Source organism: Lottia gigantea (genome assembly GCF_000327385.1).
Source record: "Lottia gigantea unplaced genomic scaffold LOTGIsca_184, whole genome shotgun sequence".
Classification (NCBI taxonomy): Eukaryota; Metazoa; Mollusca; class Gastropoda; family Lottiidae; genus Lottia; species Lottia gigantea.
The window spans coordinates 283,027-307,172 of record NW_008708335.1 but is presented as its reverse complement, the minus strand read 5'-3'; the positions used below and the strand labels follow the sequence as shown (position 1 = coordinate 307,172).

The following is a 24,146-nucleotide window of genomic DNA, read 5'->3' as shown; positions in this document are numbered from 1 at the left end:
TATTGCATATATCTATTTTTCTATCAATTCATCTTGATATTCAGTTGTCTGTTTTTCATTTTAAAATCAGTTTTTATCAATTGTTATATAACACCTCAACTCTTTATTGAGATAGCAAGTTAAAATATGAATCATTGTTATACTTGTTAAAACAGAATAACCCTTGTAAAGTTAAAGACAAAACCTTTATAGATTGTACTGTCTGATAAAGATATCATAATGTTATATAACAAGTCATTCAACTGACTTAAAACAAAAAACACCAGAAGCATTATAACATTTTCAAACTAAACTCAGAGCAGATTTCATTCAAAATCCCAATCTGAAACTTGTTTCTATAAATATAGAGCTAATAGACTTTACAATATCACTGTTACATTGCATAATATACAATATCATTATATACTGACTCCAAAAACACTGGCCCAGGCATAGACAAATAGATTTCACAGCAGTAGGAGCCTTCTAACATATCTTATTTCTAAGATTACATGTATTAAGTTTCTACTATTGCTCTTTACTGATGATTCTGTGGGAAATTTTATGTTATCATTTCCACAATGAAACTCACTACACATCTACTAGAGTTCATCACAAACTGCTGTCACGTTTCAGATACACAATCCTCATCAGTACAGTTCATTTTGGAAATGGGAGATAATTTTCTACTAGAGAACTAAGGCATATGAGCAAATCAAACAAGTGTGAACCTCATTCGAATAGTTACTTTAACTTTAGTGAGTATATTTTACTAACATTATTATATTGTATTATGTGTTTTAAACAATTTTTTTGAGTATTTGTAAGCATGGTATTATCTCAGTCTTTTCAGAATTTACATTGGTCAGTGCTTCTATAGGAGAATATCTTCTATAACACCCAACACTAACTTAAAACTTATATAAATAAATTAACTTATGGTGACAGGTTAACGCAATGTTAAAATAATTATAAGTGAAAAGTGCTTAATTTAGTGAACAGGGGACCTATTTGTCTATGTCCTGATCCATAGTCTCTAACACCCAGACCTCTCCTGTATATACAGACAATGTAGAACTGGATGAGAGAGACTACCTGACCCAGAATTTCATCTAGTATCTACAATATAATAAATATTGAGAATTGAAAAATAGAAAAAAGTTGAACATGGAAAGTATACTAGAAACTACATTAATAATACAAAATATACTGAAAAATGGCAATTCTTGTGGGGTCATGAACCCTATTTTAATTATCTATGGTGGGGCTCAAATTTTTTGTTTTTGTGGTTTAGACATTCGTTTCATTCATATCTGCACGAAATTTACAAAAATATTTGAAAAAAAAAATAGGAATTTTCGTCTACAAACATTATCATAATGACAAATTCACAAAATTTGAAGCCCACAAAAAATTCATGATTTCACCGTACAATAAAGATTTTCTATTAGTTCGTTAAAACACAACCAGTTTAATTACATTAATAATAAATATACAAAAACTTTAGACTTCACTAACTAAAACTAATATTAATATATTGTTTATAAGAAATATAGAAGTAGGAAGATTACAATATAATAGTGTTTTAATAGTATTAATATAATCAACATGTTAGATAGGAAAGAGTAAACAATGACATATTACAACAGAATTTACTTTTACAGAGAAATTACAAGTTACAAACAGAATATTCACCGTCAGTCACGGAAATAGACAAAATAAAAGAAAGAAAATTTAGATGATTCTATAGAATTTAATGTAACAAGTCAATATCATGTAGCTTGGCATATTAAAAGTTTTGAGATTTGAGAAGAGTATACAGTGGAGGCGCGTTTATCCGGTTGCTGATAATCTGGAAACCCGGATATCCACACGCTTTTTACTGGGAATGGAATATTTACTATTTTAACCGTTAATCTGGTGATTCCGCACGACTGTGATTGGGAACCAATTCTCAAATTCTATAGTAATTATAAATTTATCTGAACAAGTCAATATTTTGTATCATGGCACATAAAAAGTTTTGAGGAATAAGTATATACTAAATAAGAGAAAAGATGTTTCTATAGAGTTTATGTTAATATATAAATAACAAGTTTCAAGATACAGTCCAATGTTGGGTGTTAGGATTTAGATGTTTCTATAGATATTATTTTGAAGAAGTATCATGGTACAAACAAAGTTTAGAGAAGATTTAAAAACCTGTTGAATCTCTTATTAGATCTAAATAGATCATAGAGATATAAACACACATACAATAGTTTAATAAAATAAAATCCAAATCAAAAATATTATGCAGAGTGTACATTTTTAAAAATAAAAAAAAGAGTCTTTTAGGAAATGGACAAAAACTAGTCATGAATTTTAATAGTTAAAAAAACAAAAAGTTCCAAAATTCCATACACAAGATTTTAAATTATCAATTCATTAATATTAATTAAATCAATTAGTAATAAGATTAATTAATTTTCTTATTTTGTTATCAATTATCAGTCCAGTAATGAGCTTTACACCTCAAAAAAAAATCTTAGGTGAAAATTCCAGAGATAAATCACACTCGGGTAAAATTGACTACAGAAATTCTGAAGAAATTAGTTTTTAGTTTTAGATATTACCAATCAGAATTAACAAAAACTAAATTTAACAAATAAAATAACGATACTGGTGTAGAGAAGAAAATAAAATATTAAAATAACAACAAAAATATTGTTCACAAAGGATGATAATTTAAACCGTCACTATGAAGGGGTTATATTCAGGTAAAATAAGTAAAAATTAACACAATGTTACTAGTTTAGTCTGTCTATTGTTTTTATTATTTATTGTACCTAGATATTAAATGGACTACTCGTGTTTAAAGTTAAGAATAATTTTCAGGTAGAAACTTTACATTGGAGACTAAAAATAAACATGAGTCTATAACAAAACAAAACATTAAAATAACAACAATAATATTTGTACTCAAGCAGGTCTGATTATAAACATAGACTCAATTTTATTGTTAATCTCAAAGATATAGTTTCTTTAAGCTCGTGTCAATGTTTATAATCAGTTTTCAGTGTACAATATCACTGCTGGACTTTAATAATATAGCACTCGTAACGAAAATAATATTAAACACAACACATTTTATAAAATATTAATTACCATAGTGATGGCACAAACTAAAAGATAGCACTCTAATTCTAATTTCATTCTAATAAATATATCAACATTGTTTTGTTCGCTATAATATTATAAAAACATCGTATACTAATCTAAACTTTATATTTTAATATGATATGTTCAGTAAGAAAATAATAATATAGCATTTGAATTTGATTTTCACTTTTGATTTTTCGTTTTTCAAAATGCTTGATTGAATCTCAAACTCACAACTGACAAATAAATGTAAAAAAGTAAAAATTAAAAGAAAAATGCCTTTATTTTTAACTAAAAACAACTTCAGGTGCCCAGATATCATAACGTGAATAGCAGTCATAAGTTTTAACACCTCTTTAATAAAACCAAATTGTAGTTACATTCAGAACTCAAGATTTAATTTTTCACAACCAAACACAACTAGTAATCACTATAGTGTCAGGGCACCTGAAGTTCTCCAAGATCTAGACAACTAAATAATAAAAATACCTCTAATCTTTAGGAATAACAACCAAAGTTTTTAAGAATTCTGTCTACCTAACTTACTCTGAGCTGAATTGACACAACCAATCACAACTAGTGATCACTATGAAGTCAGGACACCTGAAGTTCTCCAAGATCCAGACAACTAAATAATAAAAATGCCTCTAATCTTTAGGAATAACAACCAAAGTTTTAAAGTTTTCTGTCTACCTAACTTACTCTGAGCTGAATTGACAATAATTTCACAACACAAGGACCCAGATTTACAAAACAAAAACATTCCACCATAAAACTAAACAGAATAGATAAAATTCTGAAACCTAGATATAGGCCACAGAAAATATATCATTAATGATTTTACAGTGGAGAGTTTCAAATATAGATATCATAAAATAAAACCTAAATTATTACTAAATTTCTAATTCTGTGGCCATGGCCAAGTTTCAGGAACGAAACATTCGTAATCAGGTTCATAAATATGGGAGCGAATAAATTCCTCTTTATTTGCAGGTTCAGGATACGTTGTAGCAAGACCCTCGCGATATACGTCTTCTGCTAATTTAGTAGCTATTTGAACTGAAACTTCACGTATTAAGTTTAACGGGGGATAAACTCGGCCTTCGTCAAGATTTTCCTGTGTTACCATATCAGCTAAAGCCTGGAATTTAAAATAAATATTTCATTAAACATAACTTGTTTATAAACAACAATAAAAGTTTGGTATTTTTATCAATTGAAAGGACACTTTAACCTATTCTTATACTCAAAAATAAGATAATAGAATCAGACAATGCCATGCAGTGTGCTATGAGGGAAATTTTGACAGAACAGGAGCATTAGTTTCCTTTATAGCTGTAGATGGATCTTTAACAAACACAACCAGTCTGTAGAGTGTTCACAGTTCATAGAAAATTAGAAGAATTAACCACATCCATCAAATTGAGTTTCAACTATTCATCTAGATAATATACTTAATAACTATAGTGTTTAATATTTAAACAAAGTTTAAGCAAGATATCCAGATGTAAGACCAAGTCTCTATTAACCCTTTCATCCCTGGCAGATATATGCGAAAAATACCTAAGCATTCGGTTTACCATTACTAAGTGATGTCACACGATGTTAACGTCATACAATTCAACTTTTATTACTTGGAGTTCAGGGTATATGTTTTATTTCATTAAAACACTCAGAGTTCAAAGGGTTAATGATCAGAAATTTACCAGCAAATAGAGGTAAGATGTCTGCTGTTTTATCCTGTAGCCAGACTTGTTTGTTCAGAGGGGCAAATAATATATCTAGAGGGGCTAGTAATATATCCAGAGGGGCTAGTAATATATCTAGAGAGGCTAGTAATATATCTAGAGGGGCTAGTAATATATCCAGAGGGGCTAGTAATATATCTAGAGAGGCTAGTAATATATCTAGAGGGGCTAGTAATATATCTAGAGGGGCTAGTAATATATCTAGAGGGGCTAGTAATATATCTAGAGGGGCTAGTAATATATCTAGAGGGGCTAGTAATATATCTAGAGAGGCTAGTAATATATCTAGAGGGGCTAGTAATATATCTAGAGGGGCAAGTAATATATCCAGAGGGGCTAGTAATATATCCAGAGGGGCTAGTAATATATCTAGAGGGGCTAGTAATATATCTAGAGGGGCAAATAATATATCTAGAGGGGCTAGTAATATATCTAGAGGGGCAAATAATATATCTAGAGGGACTAGTAATATATCTAGAGGGGCTAGTAATATATCTAGAGGGGCTAGTAATATATCTAGAGGGGCAAATAATATATCTAGAGGGGCTAGTAATATATCTGGAGGGGCAAGTAATATATCCAGAGGGGCTAGTAATATATCTAGAGGGGCTAGTAATATATCCAGAGGGGCAAGTAATATATCCAGGGGGGCTAGTAATATATCTAGAGGGGCTAGTAATATATTCAGAGGGGCTAGTAATATATCTAGAGGGGCTAGTAATATATTCAGAGGGGCTAGTAACATATCCAGAAGGGCTAGTAACATATCTAGAGGGGCTAGTAATATATTCAGAGGGGCTAGTAATATATCCAGAGGGGCAAGTAATATATCCAGAGGGGCAAGTAATATATCCAGAGGGGCAAGTAATATATTGAGAGGGGCTAGTAATATACCTGGAGGGGCAAGTAATATATCTGGAGGGGCAAGTAATATATCTAGAGGGGCTAGTAATATATCCAGAGGGGCTAGTAATATATCTAGAGGGGCAAGTAATATATCCAGAGGGGCTAGTAATATATCTAGAGGGGCTAGTAATATATCCAGAGGGGCAAGTAATATATCTAGAGGGGCTAGTAATATATCCAGAGGGGCAAGTAATATATCCAGAGGGGCTAGTAATATACCTGGAGGGGCAAGTAATATATCTGGAGGGGCAAGTAATATATCATAAGAAATAAATAAACATAAGAAAATTAGACGGTACCTTGGCAGAGTGTAAAAATATTTTATCTTCTACATGTCGAACTCCGCAAGCAATGATACCCAACGCTACTCCGGGGAATATATAGGCGTTATTACCCTGTCCTGGATGATAGAGTTTACCATTTAACTGGACTGGAGAGAAAGGACTACCACTGGCAAACACACATCTTCCCTGGAAGAATAAGATTTCATATTACATCTGGTTTGCAGATAAAAAACTTGAACCTCTTCATTTCTAATAAACAATTTCTCCCTAGACATCAGAATGCATAAATTCAATTGTATTTTTTAAAAAATTTTCTGGCAGCGTTACACTTTCACAGTCCTTTTTTATTTAGAATCTCAATCCCAACAGATGTCCCCAATGAAGTCGGTCTGCCCCAAACTGTACCACCCCTGTCCACTTACCTCTGTAGCCTGGTAGGCCTGTTCTGCTGTACATTCAGACATACTAGTTGGATTACTGAGGGCAAATATCACTGGTCTCTTGTTAAATTCTCCCATTTCTTTTAATATCTTTGTGGTAAAGGCTCCTGGCACTGCCGCAGCTCCTGGATAATCAGAAATAAATTAATATGTAGTTTTATGTCAATTCTGATCCAGTTTCTACTTTTTGCTTCTCCACTTGTTGTACTGACCAGATCAGAAAACATTGGGTGATTTCAAAGTTGGTGATGGGTGTTGACACTTACACCTAATTCCACAAAAACTTTGAAACCAACCAGCAGTGTTCGTTGTATTCCCATTTCAAAGTGTTGACCTGACACCATCTCCTGTCTGCTGTTGAGCTACACATTAAATAAGGACCTTTAACCAGTACGTTAATCAAGTGGAGAAACAAGACACAAAAAAATCAAAGCAGCAAGAATAAGAAATAGGGACTTCCCAGTGCTGACATTGACCTGGTGTTTTTACCTCCAGATAAACACTGCCCATGAACACCTGGCCCCGTATTCTTAAAACAATCTTAGCGTTCAGATGTCCTAGAATCGATGTTAGAAGATAAGAACCTAGGATATCCTAGAATCAATGTTAGAAGAGAAGAACCTAGGATATCCTAGAATCAATGTTAGAAGATAAGAACCTAGGATATCCTAGAATCAATGTTAGAAGATAAGAACCTAGGATATCCTAGAATCAATGTTAGAAGATAAGAACCTAGGATATCCTAAAATCAATGTTAGATGATAAGGTCCTAGGACATCCTAGAATCAATGTTAGATGATAAGAACCTAGGATATCCTAGAATCAATGTTAGATGATAAGAACCTAGGATATCCTAGAATCAATGTTAGAAGATAAGACCCTAGGATATCCTAGAATCAATGTTAGAAGATAAGAACCTAGGATATCCTAAAATCAATGTTAGATGATAAGGTCCTAGGACATCCTAGAATCAATGTTAGATGATAAGAACCTAGGATATCCTAGAATCAATGTTAGATGATAAGAACCTAGGACATCTTAGAATCAATGTTAGATGATAAGGTCCTAGGATATCCTAGAATCGATGTTAGAAGATAAGAACCTAGGATATCCTAGAATCAATGTTAGAAGATAAGAACCTAGGATATTCTAAAATCAATGTTAGATGATAAGATCCTAGGACATCCTAGCGCTAAGATTGTTTTGAGAATACGGGACCGGGTGTTAACTTAACTCAGTGTTCCAGACTCTTAATTAACACCAACTCCAACACCAACCCTGAGATCACCCATTGTCTGGACCTAAGCCTTAATGGACTCTTAGTTAGCTAGCAAGAATATAATCAAAAACACTAAAAAAAGCTTACCTATTAAAACAGTTGGTTTCAGTTTACTAACAACGTCTTCTAGTTTATCTACAGGTTCATGATCCTTCGCGAAATCTACTTTATGACCACTAACGCCACCTTTAGGACGATTCTACAATAATCATATAGTTTCGTTATAACAATGAATTTACTTCAAGACATATAAAACCTTTTTCTTTTGTTGAGAAAAATTGAAATAAAATGCCATTATACATGCTAAATAATTTTCTATTCTGCCTCACGATAAGACAACACCAGGGATTGTGCAATGAAGGAAATTGTGTCTGTCTATGGGTAGTTTGATTTCAGAATGGTGCAGCCTGTAGAACATGGGGACATCAGATTATTATCCCAACCGAACAACTAGATGTTTTCTTCCATATCAGTTACTGTTACCTGCATCACTGACAGGGAAACCAGATTATGCTAGACCTATGCTAGGATTAAACCCTGGAGACCAAGTGCCTAACTCACTGAGAAGCCTCCTCTGCTCCAGACCAGGTGATAAAAAGATATCAAACTAATAAGTCTTACTCATTTTCACTATTTACTCAGAGAAAACCCTTGACTTACAGGCTGGGGAGTAAGTGTCCAACTCACTGAGCAGGCCCCTCCCCCCAAGACAGAAGGAAAAATAAATCTGAAACTGTAATTCAACCTATGCTAGAATTAAAACCTGGAGAGCAAGTGTCTAACTCACTGATAAGCCTCCTCTGCCCCAGACCAGGTGATAAAAAGATATAAAACTAAAACTCACTTTCACTATTAAGCCTCGAGAATCGACCATCCAAATTTTACTCCTAGCTTCTTCTGTACTCGTTCCTTCTTCTTCCATTGCTAAAGCTATCAACTGAGCGATACCTATAGACGCCTAGAAATTATAGAAAGTAACAAAAATATATTTCTATTTCTATCATCATTCTCTCTTCTATATAACAGTTACGCAAACTGTGTTCATTTTGTCACATGATCAACTGTGTTTACACACCAATAATAATACTAGTGATACCAACGTTTACATCTTAAATAATCAAATATCAGCTTGACATTGATCCCTACGAAGTGTGAAATGAAAACAAAGCAAAGGCATTGGCCTGAAAAAAGAACTCTTCATCTCAAAGTGCTGATTAGCTTAGTTAAAGTCATTGTAAACAGGTTTTCTAAAATTTTTATGTGTATCAGGGACACTGATAGAATCAATTTGTTCTATTCTGATTTTCAGTTAGACGTCTGTGGTTCCTACAATTCCACTAAAACTAAGTGTTTGATGACGTCACTAATCAAGAAGTTCCTCATGTGGTAAAGCATATTTTGCAATAAGTGAGTCTTCAAAAACCTAGTTTTAGTGAAATTACAGGAACCACAGACGTCTGGTTGAAAATTGGACTGGGGCAAATTGGTGAAAATTAAGAAAACCTCTTTACAATCTCTTTAAGTTAAGTAAAAGTGTCCAATGTTTGTAAGTGTAATATGTTTGTAAGTGTAACATTATGTTTGTAAGTGTAATATGTTTGTAAGTGTAATATGTTTGTAAGTGTAACATTATGTTTGTAAGTGTAATATGTTTGTAAGTGTAATATGTTTGTAAGTGTAACATGTTTGTAAGTGTAATATGTTTGTAAGTGTAATATGTTTGTAAGTGTAACATGTTTGTAAGTGTAACATGTTTGTAAGTGTAATATTTTTGTAAGTGTAATATGTTTGTAAGTGTAATATGTTTGTAAGTGTCCCATGTTTGTAAGTGTAATATGTTTGTAAGTGTCCAATGTTTGTAAGTGTAATATCTTTGTAAGTGTCCAATGTTTGTAAGTGTCCAATGTTTGTAAGTGTAATATGTTTGTAAGTGTCCAATGTTTGTAAGTGTAATATGTTTGTAAGTGTAATATTTGAAATATTAATAGAGACATACCTCACCAGCTCCTTGAAAGACAAAAACATTATCTGATAATTTCTTCCCTGTTATTCTTAACGCTGCAAAAACACCAGCAGCAGCCACTGAAGCTGTACCTATTACAAATATATTCTATTAAATTAATACAACACTGGAAATAAACCTGATTAATACAAACAGTATCATTATATAGACTTCTATTGTTTATAAATATTGTTGTTTTTACTGTGTAGTGATACTTCTAAATGTTTTAGTACTGTATAATATACCAATTAATGGAGCAAAAAACCTAAAAACACTCAGAGTCCACGGTTCACCATTCAGGTGTTGATTTGAGTCTTGAATATATGTAAATAGTCTTCAGAAATACTGAAAATGTTCGAAAATCACATAATTCCTTCACATATACCTCAAACTGGGAATTTCGCTTTCTATTATTTATGTCTTTTGAGTAAATGGCCGAGTTTCAAAAAAAGATAATTCGTCATTTTAAAATTCAAATGTGGATAATTCTAGACACATGTCTCAGCATCCTGTTGTCAACACACATACATAATCAGATAGTCGAACCTGAACATCTAGAATGACCTTGACCTCACCTTGAATATCATCATTAAACGTACAATATCTATCACGATATTTCTCCAGGAAACGGAATGCATTGTGGTTACCGAAATCTTCAAACTGTATCAAACAATTCTGACCATACCTGTAAAGATTGGAGATGACAGTTGTATAAGGTTTTATAAGAGAAACTCTCTTATAGAAGCACTGGCCTAGGTCACAAGTAGAGACTGTCAATTACAGCATTGGAATACATCAATTTGATAGAAAATTACCTACTTCTGGAGAGATTTATAAGATAAACAAAGAAATACATAGACAGTTATTAAAGACAGTGGTAGTTTTACAGGCAGACCATGCCCATTCTGGAATTAAGGCTGACCTAGCCTGGACTGGCCTACACCCTCCCATTTTTAATTTTAGAATTATTTTATATACGGCTCATTTTTTTGTAAACCTGTGAATTGAAGACGGGACATATTTTTTTAGATGGAATGTAAATTTGGGAAAGGCCCAACAACGATAATTAAGCCCCTACATACATTAAATAGATTGTAAAGAGGTTTTCTAAGTTTTGTATGTGTAAAAGGGACATTGATAGCATCAATTTGTACCATTTCACATTAATTATGCACTTTATTATATCACCATAGCAAACGTCCTTATAAATCAATAACATTTTTCGTGATAGTGGAATTGCAAAGGCCACAGAGGTCTGATTGAAAATTAAGAAAACCTCTTTACAATCTCTTTAATAACTTCCAAGGTAAAACATTTCATCGAATCATCCACTAAAACCATATATGGTAAATAGAGACAGTATTTAAGATCAAAGAAATTCCAACTCACTTTCTGACTGCAGACGTCATAAATTCTTCCACGAAATCATCATACTCCTGACCTTTGACCCTGGGTCGTTTTAACCCAATATACAGAGGGTCATTCAGTAATTTCTAGAAAATCAAAAATTAGGTAATAGTTTATATGAGGTCAAAATAGTAACATAAATTCTTTTATTCCAGTTGACCCAGCTGTAAATGGGTACAGATAATCCTTGTAAAATCAATACCAAGAGGTTTGGTCAAGGACCAGCTGGTAGAAAGAATCCTTAACTGTGAACCTAAGTTGTTTTCCTTGGAATAACTAATTGTTTCTTTCTTGGTTTTTCCCTTTGTTTTGTTGTCAGTGATACAGGTCGAGGGGCTGACATGGAAAAAGCGTCTAGTCGGTCAAAAAGAACAGTAAAGATGCTGCAGGCTGTACAAAATATTGATCCCTTCACAAATTTGAATTGAAACAGGGTAAGTAGATGATGCTGTCTTGGAAAAATTTCCCTCATTGCACAAATTTAGGGAAAACTGACCTCATTATTGGTGCCAACGTCCAGTAAAATCGGTAAACATTGTTCTGGTACGATTCCACCGAGAGCCGTATACAGCGACAGTTTACCAACTGGTATACCCATACCATAGGATCCTAGATCACCCAGACCTAAAATACGCTCTCCATCTGTTACTACAATAGCCTGGAAAATAGAAAATAATATACTTGATCACCCAGACCTAAAATACGCTCCCCATCTGTTACTACAATAGCTTGGAAAATAGAAAATAATATACTCCATCACCCAGACCTAAAATACGCTCTCCATCTGTTACTACAATAGCCTGGAAAATAGAAAATAATATACTTGATCACCCAGACTTAAAATACGCTCCCCATCTGTTACTACAATAGATTGGACATTAGAAAATAATATACTCCATCACCCAGACCTAAAATACGCTCTCCATCTGTTACTACAATAGCCTGGAAAACAGAAAATAATATACTCCATCACCCAGACCTAAAATACGCTCCCCATCTGTTACTACAATAGCTTGGAAAATAGAAAATAATATACTCCATCACCCAGACCTAAAATACGCTCTCCATCTGTTACTACAATAGCCTGGAAAATAGAAAATAATATACTTGATCACCCAGACCTAAAATACGCTCTCCATCTGTTACTACAATAGCCTGGAAAATAGAAAATAATATACTCCATCACCCAGACCTAAAATACGCTCTCCATCTGTTACTACAATAGCCTGGAAAATAGAAAATAATATACTCCATCACCCAGACCTAAAATACGCTCCCCTTCTGTTACTATAATAGAAAATAATATACTAGATCACCCAGACCTAAAATACGCTCCCCATCTGTTACTACAATAGCCTGGAAAATAGAGACTAAAGTTGATGTATGTGATATTTTCTCCCAAGAATAAAAGTCGTTTATATGAAACAAATTAAAGGTAATTAAACCACACAGACAAGACACATGAAATATAAAGGGCACTAGTTGGCAACTTTCAGAGAGTCCACATACCGAATATGGTTTTTTTGGTATTTTTGTGCCACTATTGTAAATATTACTTGAGACTGATTATTGACAGCAGACTGACTATCAATAATAGATTATTAATTCAGATATTTTAATTGAGAAACCTTCTAAATATCATCTCCAAAATTTACTTCCATGGATTAGTAAAATATCTTTACCTTGACATCTTGTTCTGGCCAATTACACATCATTTCAAACAGATGTCCTTTATCATTAATCGATAAAAACAACCCTCTAAAAATACAATTTATACTAATATTAAAATCATTTTCTTTGCAATAAGAGGCTCTTTCACAAGATAGCTTGTCAGGCAAGGTAATATATGCCAACTGGCAGCTTTGATTTTGAATAAAAATATTTAGCAGTACAGTAACAATCACCAGTATGAAATATTCAACCTTCAGTCATACACTTCTTTTGAACTTGTGGGATGAATCATGCCTTTTAATGTTTGAGCTAAAAAACTGAATGCATTTTCAAGAAGGAGGTCAATAACTCGTGTTAAAAAATTTCAATAGGGCTCATCAACATGTTGCCAATAACAAGGGCAATAACAAAATATTCATTTCTTTATTTTCATTAGGGTTTATCCTTGGGTGATTACAGAGACTCACACAAATTTCATCAATTTCAGACAAGATTTAAAAATCTAGGAAACCACTTTACAATCTCTTTAAGATGATACTGACCTAGGTTTTCGAAATGTTACACCATATTCTTGACAAGCCTGGCCGACAGTCGGGGTATACACAATGGGCATCATCTCTTCTGTATGTTCACATAAAACACGGTAAAATAATCTCTCGTTTCTTTCCTGTAGCGCCATCAGGTAAATATACCGGTCTAAATCGTTACTTCTCTTGTAGAAATTTGTCATGACTCGAACCATTTGTTCTTCTTGTGTTAAAATGGCCGCCGGCATCAAACCTTGAATACCCATGATCTGACGCTCTTCTAAGGTAAAAGCTGTTCCCTGAAAAATATTCATATTCAAATTCATTGCCTGATCAACAAAACATTGGGCGTAGTAATTTTAACCAATGACGGTCTCCAATGTAAACAATCATGTCGGTAGTCCCAAACGTTGAAACGTAAAGAAATAGGCCCTACTTAAAAACTAAGTCTTACTGAATACCTCTTCACTTTAATTGTGCATTGCTAAAAAATTAAAAAGAATTTGACAAGTTCTAAAAGAGATCCCAGAGTTTTATTAATGAAATGTAATACCTTGTTGAGTTTTGGATTACGTAAAATATCAATTCCTCGAACTCGAGAATGGTTGATGAGATCTTTATGATGTTTTTTCTTCTCCGTAGCATGACAGACGGAGGAGGTATGAAGAGTAGCAGACGACACAGGACAACTGAAATATAAATCATTTAGTTTTTATCATAAAATTCTTCTGATGAAACAAAAAACCAATCAGATTATCCCAAATTTCTTCAACTGGTTGAGTTTAATCTAATCAGTATTACAAATCAGATCGCCATCCGTTTGACCAATCAAACATTAGTACAAAATTATCCGCTTTTGAAAGTTAAAATGACTCGTCTTTTCTTGACACTGTGCCACATATCGAATAGAAAATAATATATAGAAAGTGAAAATTCCTAGTTTGAGATATTTTTGAAGGAATTATGCAATTTTCATACATTTCTAGTACTTCTGAAGACCATTTACATGTTCAAGGCCTAAATCAACCCCCCAAAATGACACACCTGTCCCTTTAATAATTGACAATGAAATATTTTTATGAGACTGCATTGAATCCCTACGGTCTTGGTTTGGTCAGGCCGGGAACCCGCCCTGATAGGGGAGGTTGGGGCTGTTCCTTCAACTGGACCAATCGTCTTTGTGCTGGGAATCAGCAATTCAGGAAATAAAAATTTTCGTCTATGAAGATTCCACTTATTTGTGTATTCTAAGGCATTTTAATGGGGTTTTTTATCATCATAAGAAACAACCAGCTTTATATGCCCTTATGTAAGGTGTTATATCAGATAATCTCCAATAGAAGCGCTGGCCAAGAGAACACACTTGTACATGTTACAAAAACTTCTATAATAAACATAGCCTAGACACAAATTGTCAACTCAGCAATTCATCTGTCTATAAAGAAACTGCCTACAGGTATCATTGAAGTGAGTTAACTAATAAAGTGAGTCAACTAATAAAGTATGTCAACTGGGGATTAGGTAAATATCAAATATATAATTCAAGGTCAATAAGGTTGTGATCTTTTCCCAGTTTAAAGGGAAAGATTCACCATTTTTCAGACTGATTTTGGTCATGAATACAATGTAAATAGTCTTCAGAAGAACAAATGGATGGCGAACCTGTCCCTTTATGCTAAAATTCAAAGTTTAATCTCTTTATTTTCATTCTGATATCCCAATGAATTCTAATCCAAGGTCAATCAACTGTAATAAGGCTAGGATTTTTCGGCAGTTTAAGCCAAAAAAGACATTGTTGGATCTCCCCCCACCCCCTTTTCTCACACCTCAATATTCCATTGAAATCAAAATCTGGTAACTGTAGTAATAGATAGAAACATAAAGATATGTTGTTTAAAGTTGTTTTTTGATAGGGGAAGGGGGAAAGAGAATAGGGCTGAACATTCAGCAATTGTCAAAGAGATCAAGAAAGAAAAAAGAAAAGAAACAACTATATTTTACAATGATAACAACTTGGATTCACAGTTAAGGATCCATTCTACCAGCTGATCCTTGGCCAAACCTCTTGGTATTGATCTTTCTCAGATTATCCATTTTCCAGTACATCATGATATCATATAAACAGTAGCTAATCAGTTAGACAGTATGACAGATCAGTGACAAGTACAGTGGCAAGTTCTATGAAGGTGAAATAAATCACATAAAGTAAATCAATTTAGTGTAAAAAGGTCAAACAAGGACAGATTACAAATTCCTAAATCCTAATCTCTGACCTCTACCAGCTTGTAAATATCAATCAGGTCAAACAATGATAATCTTGTAGTCTTATTAATATCAGACCAATTTCTAATTCCAATTTTTTAATATATAGCTACTTCAGACATCATTGAGTTAACATCATTGAGTTAGGTCAAAAGGTTAATTTGGCGAAATGGACTGTCGTAAGACCCTAACTGAAGTGGCTATATTAAAAATAAAAGCCAAATTTCAAACAAGGTAAATGAGATCAAGGTCAATCTTTGATTAAAGGTGTAACAATAACAAGGTTAGAACTATAAAGTATGGAATAATTGTCATCATATTGGTCAGAGGTTAAGGGTCATGACCTGATACTGTCCTGACTCAATAACACTATAGACCTTTTACTCTGTTAAATCTGATTCCATTACCATAATTAAAGCTAATCAGGAGTTAATGGCAGGATAAATAAAGCTAAATATTTTTCAAGACTGTGGCTAACCAGTTGCCCTACCCCACCCCCAAACTTCAACAACAACAAAATAAATATGAACATTTTTTGTCTCTATTGCCCTTATTGGGGGTACACATCTGGATTGAAATGTAATGTACCGTAATTAAAAACTGTCATATCATGTATTATTGACGTGTCCAATAAAACTCTGTCATTTTATCAATGAAACATAATTTGATAATCAGAGTAACATGGTGGGCGTGCTGACAACAATTAGATTAGATAAGAATATAATAATACTGATGATAAAATTAAAGCACACAACAGCCTGTAGCACACAGAGACCTTGGTTTATTGTTCTATATGAATAACTAGCACAGGGGGGCCTCTGATTATTGTTCTATCTGAATAACTAGCACACAGGAACCTTAGATTATTGTTCTATCTGAATAACTAGCACACAGAGACCTTGGTTTATTGTTCTATATGAATAACTAGCAAAAGGGGGGCCTCTGATTATTGTTCTATCTGAATAACTAGCACACAGAGACCTTGGATTATTGTTCTATCTGAATAACTAGCACACAGAGACCTCTGATTATTGTTCTATCTGAATAACTAGCACATGGGGGCCTCTGATTATTGTTCTATCTGAATAACTAGCACACAGAGACCTTGGATTATTGTTCTATCTGAATAACTAGCACACAGAGACCTTGGTTTATTGTTCTATCTGAATAACTAGCACACAGAGATCTCTGATTATTGTTCTATCTGAATAACTAGCACACAGAGATCTCTGATTATTGTTCTATCTGAATAACTAGCACACAGAGACCTCTGATTACTGTTCCATCTGAACAACTAGCACACAGAGACCTCTGATAATTGTTCTATCTGAATAACTAGCACACAGAGACCTCTGATTATTGTTCTATCTGAATAACTAGCACACAGAGACCTCTGATTATTGTTCTATCTGAATAACTAGCACAGAGACCTCTGATTATTGTTCTATCTGAATAACTAGCACACAGAGATCTCTGATTATTGTTCTATCTGAATAACTAGCACACAGAGACCTCTGATTATTGTTCTATCTGAATAACTAGCACACAGAGACCTCTGATAATTGTTCTATCTGAATAACTAGCACACAGAGACCTCTGATTACTGTTCCATCTGATCAACTAGCACATAGAGACCTCTGATAATTGTTCTATCTGAATAACTAGCACACAGAGACCTCTGATTATTGTTCTATCTGAATAACTAGCACACAGAGACCTCTGATAATTGTTCTATCTGAATAACTAGCACACAGAGACCCCTGATTATTGTTCTATCTGAATAACTAGCACACAGAGACCTCTGATTATTGTTCTATCTGAATAACTAGCACACAGAGACCTCTGATTATTGTTCTATCTGAATAACTAGCACACAGAGATCTCTGATTATTGTTCTATCTGAATAACTAGCACACAGAGATCTCTGATTATTGTTCTATCTGAATAACTAGCACACAGAGACCTCTGATTACTGTTCCATCTGAACAACTAGCACACAGAGACCTCTGATAATTGTTCTATCTGAATAACTAGCACACAGAGACCTCTGATTATTGTTCAATCTGAATAACTAGCACACAGAGAGCTCTGATTATTGTTCTATCTGAATAACTAGCACACAGAGATCTCTGATTATTGTTCTATCTGAATAACTAGCACACAGAGACCTCTGATTACTGTTCCATCTGAACAACTAGCACACAGAGGCCTCTGATAATTGTTCTATCTGAATAACTAGCACACAGAGACCTCTGATTATTGTTCTATCTGAATAACTAGCACACAGAGACCTCTGATTATTGTTCTATCTGAACAACTAAACCCAATACATTATTATCATGTTTTTAAGAGTGTAGCCTGTAGTAAATGTGGCCTATGCTTACTGTCCAATCTGAACAACTAAACCCACATTCTCTGACCTGCTGTTTTATTTTGAAATTGGCAATTACCTGCATCTCTAACATTTTAACACCCAGGAGTAAAATACCTTTTAAAAATCGTGTTCTGCTGTTTTACTTTGAAATTGGCAATGAAACAACTGTTAGATACTGTAATGTATTTGAACATAATATAGAAGACAGACAGGACAAAAAACTTATCATGCAATATTTGAAGTTCATTCACTCACAAGTTGATAAATATCACACATTGGTATTGGTATTATGATCTAGACTTTTTCTACATATATTTTATTAAAATAGAACAAATTTATCTTAGCATGCCAAAATATGAAAAAATGAATAAAAAAAAGTGACCAATAACAAATTTTTTGCATGATAACAAGAAATACTACGTCTTAGAATAAAAATAAAATTTTAAAATTTAAACTTGGCCAATAAGAGTATATATTCATCAGTAGATATACCTGATGTCATAAATAACATAACAGGATCCTTATATAATCCAATAAATCCAAAAAACTTAATAATTATCCATAGATATGCAATCAACTATTGAAAAACGCTTAATATTATAATTTAGCGTTTTTCAATAATTAGTTTTATGAATTTTCCAATTTTCTAGATTTTACAGGGATTCTGTTGTAACTTTATGACACCAGGTAAGTTCGCTGATGAATATATACTCATATTGACCATTCTTGAAAATTAAATTTTATGTTCATTCTAAGATGTAGTATCACTTTAAATCATTTCAACATGTTTCTATTAAATAAAACCCGTTATCTCCAGTCTCCTAATCATTTTAGCTCGGAATTAGCCATACATATCAATTAACTGAGCAAGGGGAGAAACCAAAGATAAAGAAACAGATTAACAATATCAGTATGATCAAAAGGTGATTAGGAGTCATAGTTAGTAAGTTAATTAAATCCAAATTTGATATATAAAAAATGTTTCTACATAATATAGCATTGCGATTGGTGTTCAAATAACAGCAATATATCTCTATGCCTACTTATCAAAATGATCAGGCGCCAAAATGACTTGTTACCGTATTTAAGTAGGGTCTTTGAATGCAAAAACAAGGCTGGCGCCAGTTAGTTAGGACATAACCTGTTCCACGTTGATCAACAACAACTCAAGGTTAATAGTAAGACTTTATGTAGAAAACCATGACCAGACTTCAAGGTGTTAACAGGAAAGTAGTCGGAAGACAGAATGGCTAGGTTTACTTGCTTTGTGCTACATTGCATGTGATTTAAAGAAGGCGAACTTGATTAGTGAAATACATCTTATGGCGCTGAATGTTGTCCGTAGCTGAAGATTGTACGTGTTTCAGGTTTGTTTTAATATTTCAAGATCAGTTATGCTGTTATTATTTAAATTTCTATCATCAAAGCAGTCTATAGGCCTACCCATATCATGTGGTTTGGATTAGGCTAGTAGGCATTAATTGCCATTACTAAAATTACTTTTGAGCCAGAACCAAAAGAAACAAATAAAAAGCCCCCCCCCCCCCCCCCCCATCCATCTACAACCCCACGTTTCCATCCATAACCCCATCCAGATATGACCTGATGATGTAAGATCAGCTGACTTGACACCTCAAGTTATAATGCCCTTGTCACAGTCAGTTCTTAGTGGCCAGTACTAGGCTAGTAGAGATCTTGGGAGCTGACAGACTCACTCAGGATTACTGACACTTCTTCAGTTTCTTTCCCAAAATACAGCACCAAAAACCACAATTTAGATACTTGAATACTGTACCTTTTGGACAACAGCGGGTTTAAAACCCTCCGAGCAACGTGCTTTGATATATTCAAAGCCATTTTAGACGAATAAAAGTGAAAAAGTCACTGAGAAAATAAAATTCTTCAGTAACGATTCGAGCGCCACCTGCTGGTGACCTTATAATGTCCTTGTCTTTATTATCCAGTCTCTTTTTCTACTGGAAACTACATTGCAACATTTGACCTACAAAATGAATAGTCGAGTTCGTCAAGACGTTAGGAATCCAACAGCGACATCTATATAAACAAGTTTTACAAAGTTTCAGTATTTTTGAAAAAATTTTTGTTGAAAAATGTGAATTTAAATGAATGTTTCATGTTTTTAGAGAGATTAGTTTTGTAGCTAATTGCGTGGGGACATTTTTGGATTGAAATTTGTAAGAAATTCAGTGTAGTTAGCCATTGGATTAGATTTTTCCTTCAAAAAAGTGAAGAAAAAGTTGGGTGTTCTGCAAATCAGAGACACTTATTTTCATTAACTTCTGAATAAAGCTAAAAAATGGCGAATGTGGATGATCGAGATGAAAAAAAAGATGATGATGATTTGAAAATTCCTCGCGCAGCTCTGAATAAAATGATAAAGGAGTTAACTCCCAGTATCCGTGTAGCCAACGATGCTCGTGAACTCATTTTAAACTGCTGCACTGAATTTATCCATTTAGTTTCGTCTGAGGCAAATGATATGTGTAACAAACAAAGTAAAAAGACAATTTCTGCAGAGCATGTGTTAGCAGCACTGGATAATCTAGGCTTTGGAGCATATAAAGAAGAAGCTGTTGCAGTTTTAGCAGAAGCGAAAGCAGTCGCGGCTAAAAAACGTCGTGGTAGTTCGCGTTTAGAAAATCTTGGCATTCCAGAAGAAGAGTTATTAAGACAACAACAAGAATTGTTTGCGAAGGCGCGACAAGAACAAGCCGAGTTGGAACAACAGCAATGGCTACAGATGCAGCAAGCATTACAGGCCGGACAACTTCAAAATTCATCACAAACCAATAATGATGAGGATGATGATTATTCTTAATGATGGAGAACTTTAGCAGGATGGAATTGTGAATTTATTACAAAATACAAAAAACAAAACTTTTTACTTGTTTTTTTCTTATGTTGAGGAAGTTAACTTACTACTTTTTAAAGGGACAGATGCATCATTTTTTTTCACAAATCATACTTTAGTCTCAGAAACTGGAATTTCTTAGCTAAGCTAATCAATAAAAGTGTTCACAGCTCACCGTCGAAAATTTGAGCCTTTAAATCCATGTGTTGAGAATTATCCATGTTTGAAAGTTAAAATGACGACTTGTTATTTTAAGATACTCTGTGATATATAGAAAAGACATCTATAGAAATAGTGAGTAGAATTCCTAGTTCGATATATTTTTTAAGGAATTCATGCGATTTTGGTACCATTCTAGTATTTCTGAAGACTTTTTACATCTATTCAAGACTAGAATCAATGGTGCATCTGTTCTTTTAAATTGTCCTGCACACAAATCATTTACAAGTGGTGAATTTTATCATACAAAAAGACCAACTTGCTACTCATATATCGTTAACAATCATTAACACCCCGCGAGTTTTTGTAATGATAGCCGTGGATTTTATCTCATGTTGATGAAGGAAATTAACTACCTCCTACTTATTCCAGAAATAATTACACCCACCATAGACAAGTTGTGAATTGTGAATTGTTATTATGCAAAGAGAACACTTGGTACTTGTTTGGGAAATTGTCTGACAAAGCAACTTATCCTTTCTTGAGTATTTGAGAAAGATAGAGTCTTCAATTTTTTTACAAGTTGCAAAATGAAACTGTGTACAACAAAATTTCCTACATGTTTACTAACCCTTTCTTTGAGATGGGGATCTTTTAGCAGGATTAAATTAAAAAAAAAACATCTTTATCTTTGTACTTGTCGGTTTAAAATTCCGAATTCTCAGAATTGGGTCAGAAAAGACCTTAAAATTGAGACTAAGCAAATTTGTGATTGATAGCGAAAGAATATTTTAAAACATATTTTATAATCATTACAACTATGTTTCTTCATGTACATTAATTATAGTATTCTTATTCATACTAACACTACCAATCAATTGATCTAGATTAATAATAATTTATTTGTGGTCAGTGACAAAATAGCGCAACATGCCCATGGATTTGAGAGCTATATTGTTCCTTTATAATATCAGAAGTTTCAGTCTGGTTCAATCAGTTCCCATAACCAGGCAACATCCCCCATCCCAAACATGACTATAGAAACTTCCAGTCAGTCAAGTAACGGTCGTTTTACTACACATTTTGAGTTGAGCGGTAAGATGTTCATGTCAGTCGGTTTTGCTAAATAAATACTAAGGGAGAAAGTTCTTCAGCCTATTCATTCCCTTCGACCACATGGGAATGTTAAATTGGAACAATCATGTTGAATAGAAAGATTGTGTCAAATTATCTGTTCAAAGCAAAGAACCAATATTTTCTACTGGCTGCAAATCCCATTCCCCTAGACTGCCTTAGAAAACAGACTTCTTGAATCTGAATTTATGGCTTGTTGTTGTAGATGATTTACAATGATTTAGCTAACTAAAGTTACTATAAATTTCTTTAAATTTGCTTTAAAATCTATTAATCCGTTGTCATTCTCAAATTTATGGACAGCCTTGGGTGGAATTTTAATATCAATTTTTAGGTCTTTTCTGACCCAAGAGTTCAAAATTTGTAATTTTACACCCAATGTTTGAGAAAGATAGTTGTGAACTTTATTACAAGAATCAAACAAGTTTTGTGACAAGGATTATTGCAACTATAGTTTTAAATCTAATCTTTTAAATATAATGATCAATTGAGTTTATTTCTTAAGGCCTAAATTTTGTTCCATTTTCATAACCCACATGGAAATGTAATAAATAATAAAACTTGACATCAAAAACCATCCTTTAATACCTTAATTTATTACACCAAGTTCAGTATACATCAAATGAATCGCTGTACTACTAGTGGTATTGGTGATCCCATCAAAAAGTCTTCTGTGATTGGTTATTGCTGCCTATTTTTTCTTTTTGGAATCACCACATGGAAATGTAGACGTATATTGCCGTCGCCACTGTCCGTCCGTTCACATATCTTGTAGACACGATAGAGGCTACAGTTTTTATCCAATCTTTATTCCTTCAATATGATATGCTTTGAAGACTTACATTTCGTACCAATTGTTGCCAGGAAAACAGAGACTGCTCTATGTGTCTGTAGTGTCTATATTATGTGTCTGTGGTGTCTATATTATGTGTCTGTGGTATCTATATTATATGTCTGTGGTGTCTATATTATGTGTCTGTGGTATCTATATTATGTGTCTGTGGTGTCTATACTATGTGTCTGTAGTGTCAATACTATGTGTCTGTGTAGTCTATATTATGTGTCTGTGGTATCTATATTATGTGTCTGTGGTGTCTATATTATGTGTCTATCTATATTATGTGTCTGTGGTGTCTATATTATGTGTCTGTGGTGTCTATATTATGTGTCCGTGGTATCTATATTATATGTCTGTGGTGTCTATATTATGTGTCTGTGGTGTCTATACTATGTGTCTGTGTTGTCTACATTATGTGTCTGTAGTGTATATATTATGTGTCTGTGTTGTCTATATTATGTGTCTGTAGTGTCTATATTATAGTGGTGTCTATATTATGTGTCTGTGGTATCTATATTATGTGTCTGTGGTATCTATATTATAGTGGTGTCTATATTATGTGTCTGTGGTATCTATATTATGTGTCTGTGGTATCTATATTATGTGTCTGTAGTGTCTATATTATGTGTCTGTGGTGTCAATATTATGTGTCTGTGTTGTCTATATTATGTGTCTGTGGTGTCTATATTATGTGTCCGTGGTATATATATTATATGTCTGTGTTGTCTATATTATGTGTCTGGTATCTATATTAATCTGTAGTGTCTATATTATGTGTCTGTGGTGTCTATATTATGTGTCTGTGTTGTCTATATTATGTGTCTGTGGTATCTATATTATATGTCTGTGGTGTCTATATTATGTGTCTGTGGTATCTATATTATGTGTCTGTGGTGTCTATACTATGTGTCTGTAGTGTCAATACTATGTGTCTGTGTTGTCTATATTATGTGTCTGTGTTGTCTATATTATGTGTCTGTAGTGTATATATTATGTGTCTGTGTTGTCTATATTATGTGTCTGTGTTGTCTATATTATGTGTCTGTAGTGTATATATTATGTGTCTGTGTTGTCTGTATTATGTGTCTGTGGTATATATATTATGTGTCTGTGGTGTCTATAT

The 24,146-nt window shown here is 33.4% G+C and overlaps 2 protein-coding genes across 2 annotated transcripts; one reads left to right on the top strand and one right to left on the bottom strand.

Moving 5' to 3' along the window:
- Positions 1 to 4,021: 4,021 nt before the first annotated feature.
- LOTGIDRAFT_239020 (hypothetical protein) lies at positions 4,022 to 13,698 on the bottom strand (the record flags this gene model as incomplete). Its single annotated transcript, XM_009052504.1, has 11 exons — positions 4,022 to 4,261; positions 6,074 to 6,244; positions 6,481 to 6,623; positions 7,865 to 7,976; positions 8,622 to 8,735; positions 9,774 to 9,871; positions 10,355 to 10,464; positions 11,169 to 11,272; positions 11,683 to 11,844; positions 12,869 to 12,944; positions 13,400 to 13,698. The coding sequence occupies 11 exons, from the start codon at positions 13,696 to 13,698 to the stop codon at positions 4,022 to 4,024; spliced, it is 1,629 nt and encodes a 542-aa protein (XP_009050752.1).
- Positions 13,699 to 20,370: 6,672 nt separating this feature from the next.
- LOTGIDRAFT_68595 (hypothetical protein) lies at positions 20,371 to 20,850 on the top strand (the record flags this gene model as incomplete). The annotated part of the gene is made up of 1 exon (XM_009052481.1): positions 20,371 to 20,850. A coding segment is annotated over one exon (480 nt), but the record flags the coding sequence as incomplete, so codon positions are not given.
- Positions 20,851 to 24,146: the final 3,296 nt, after the last annotated feature.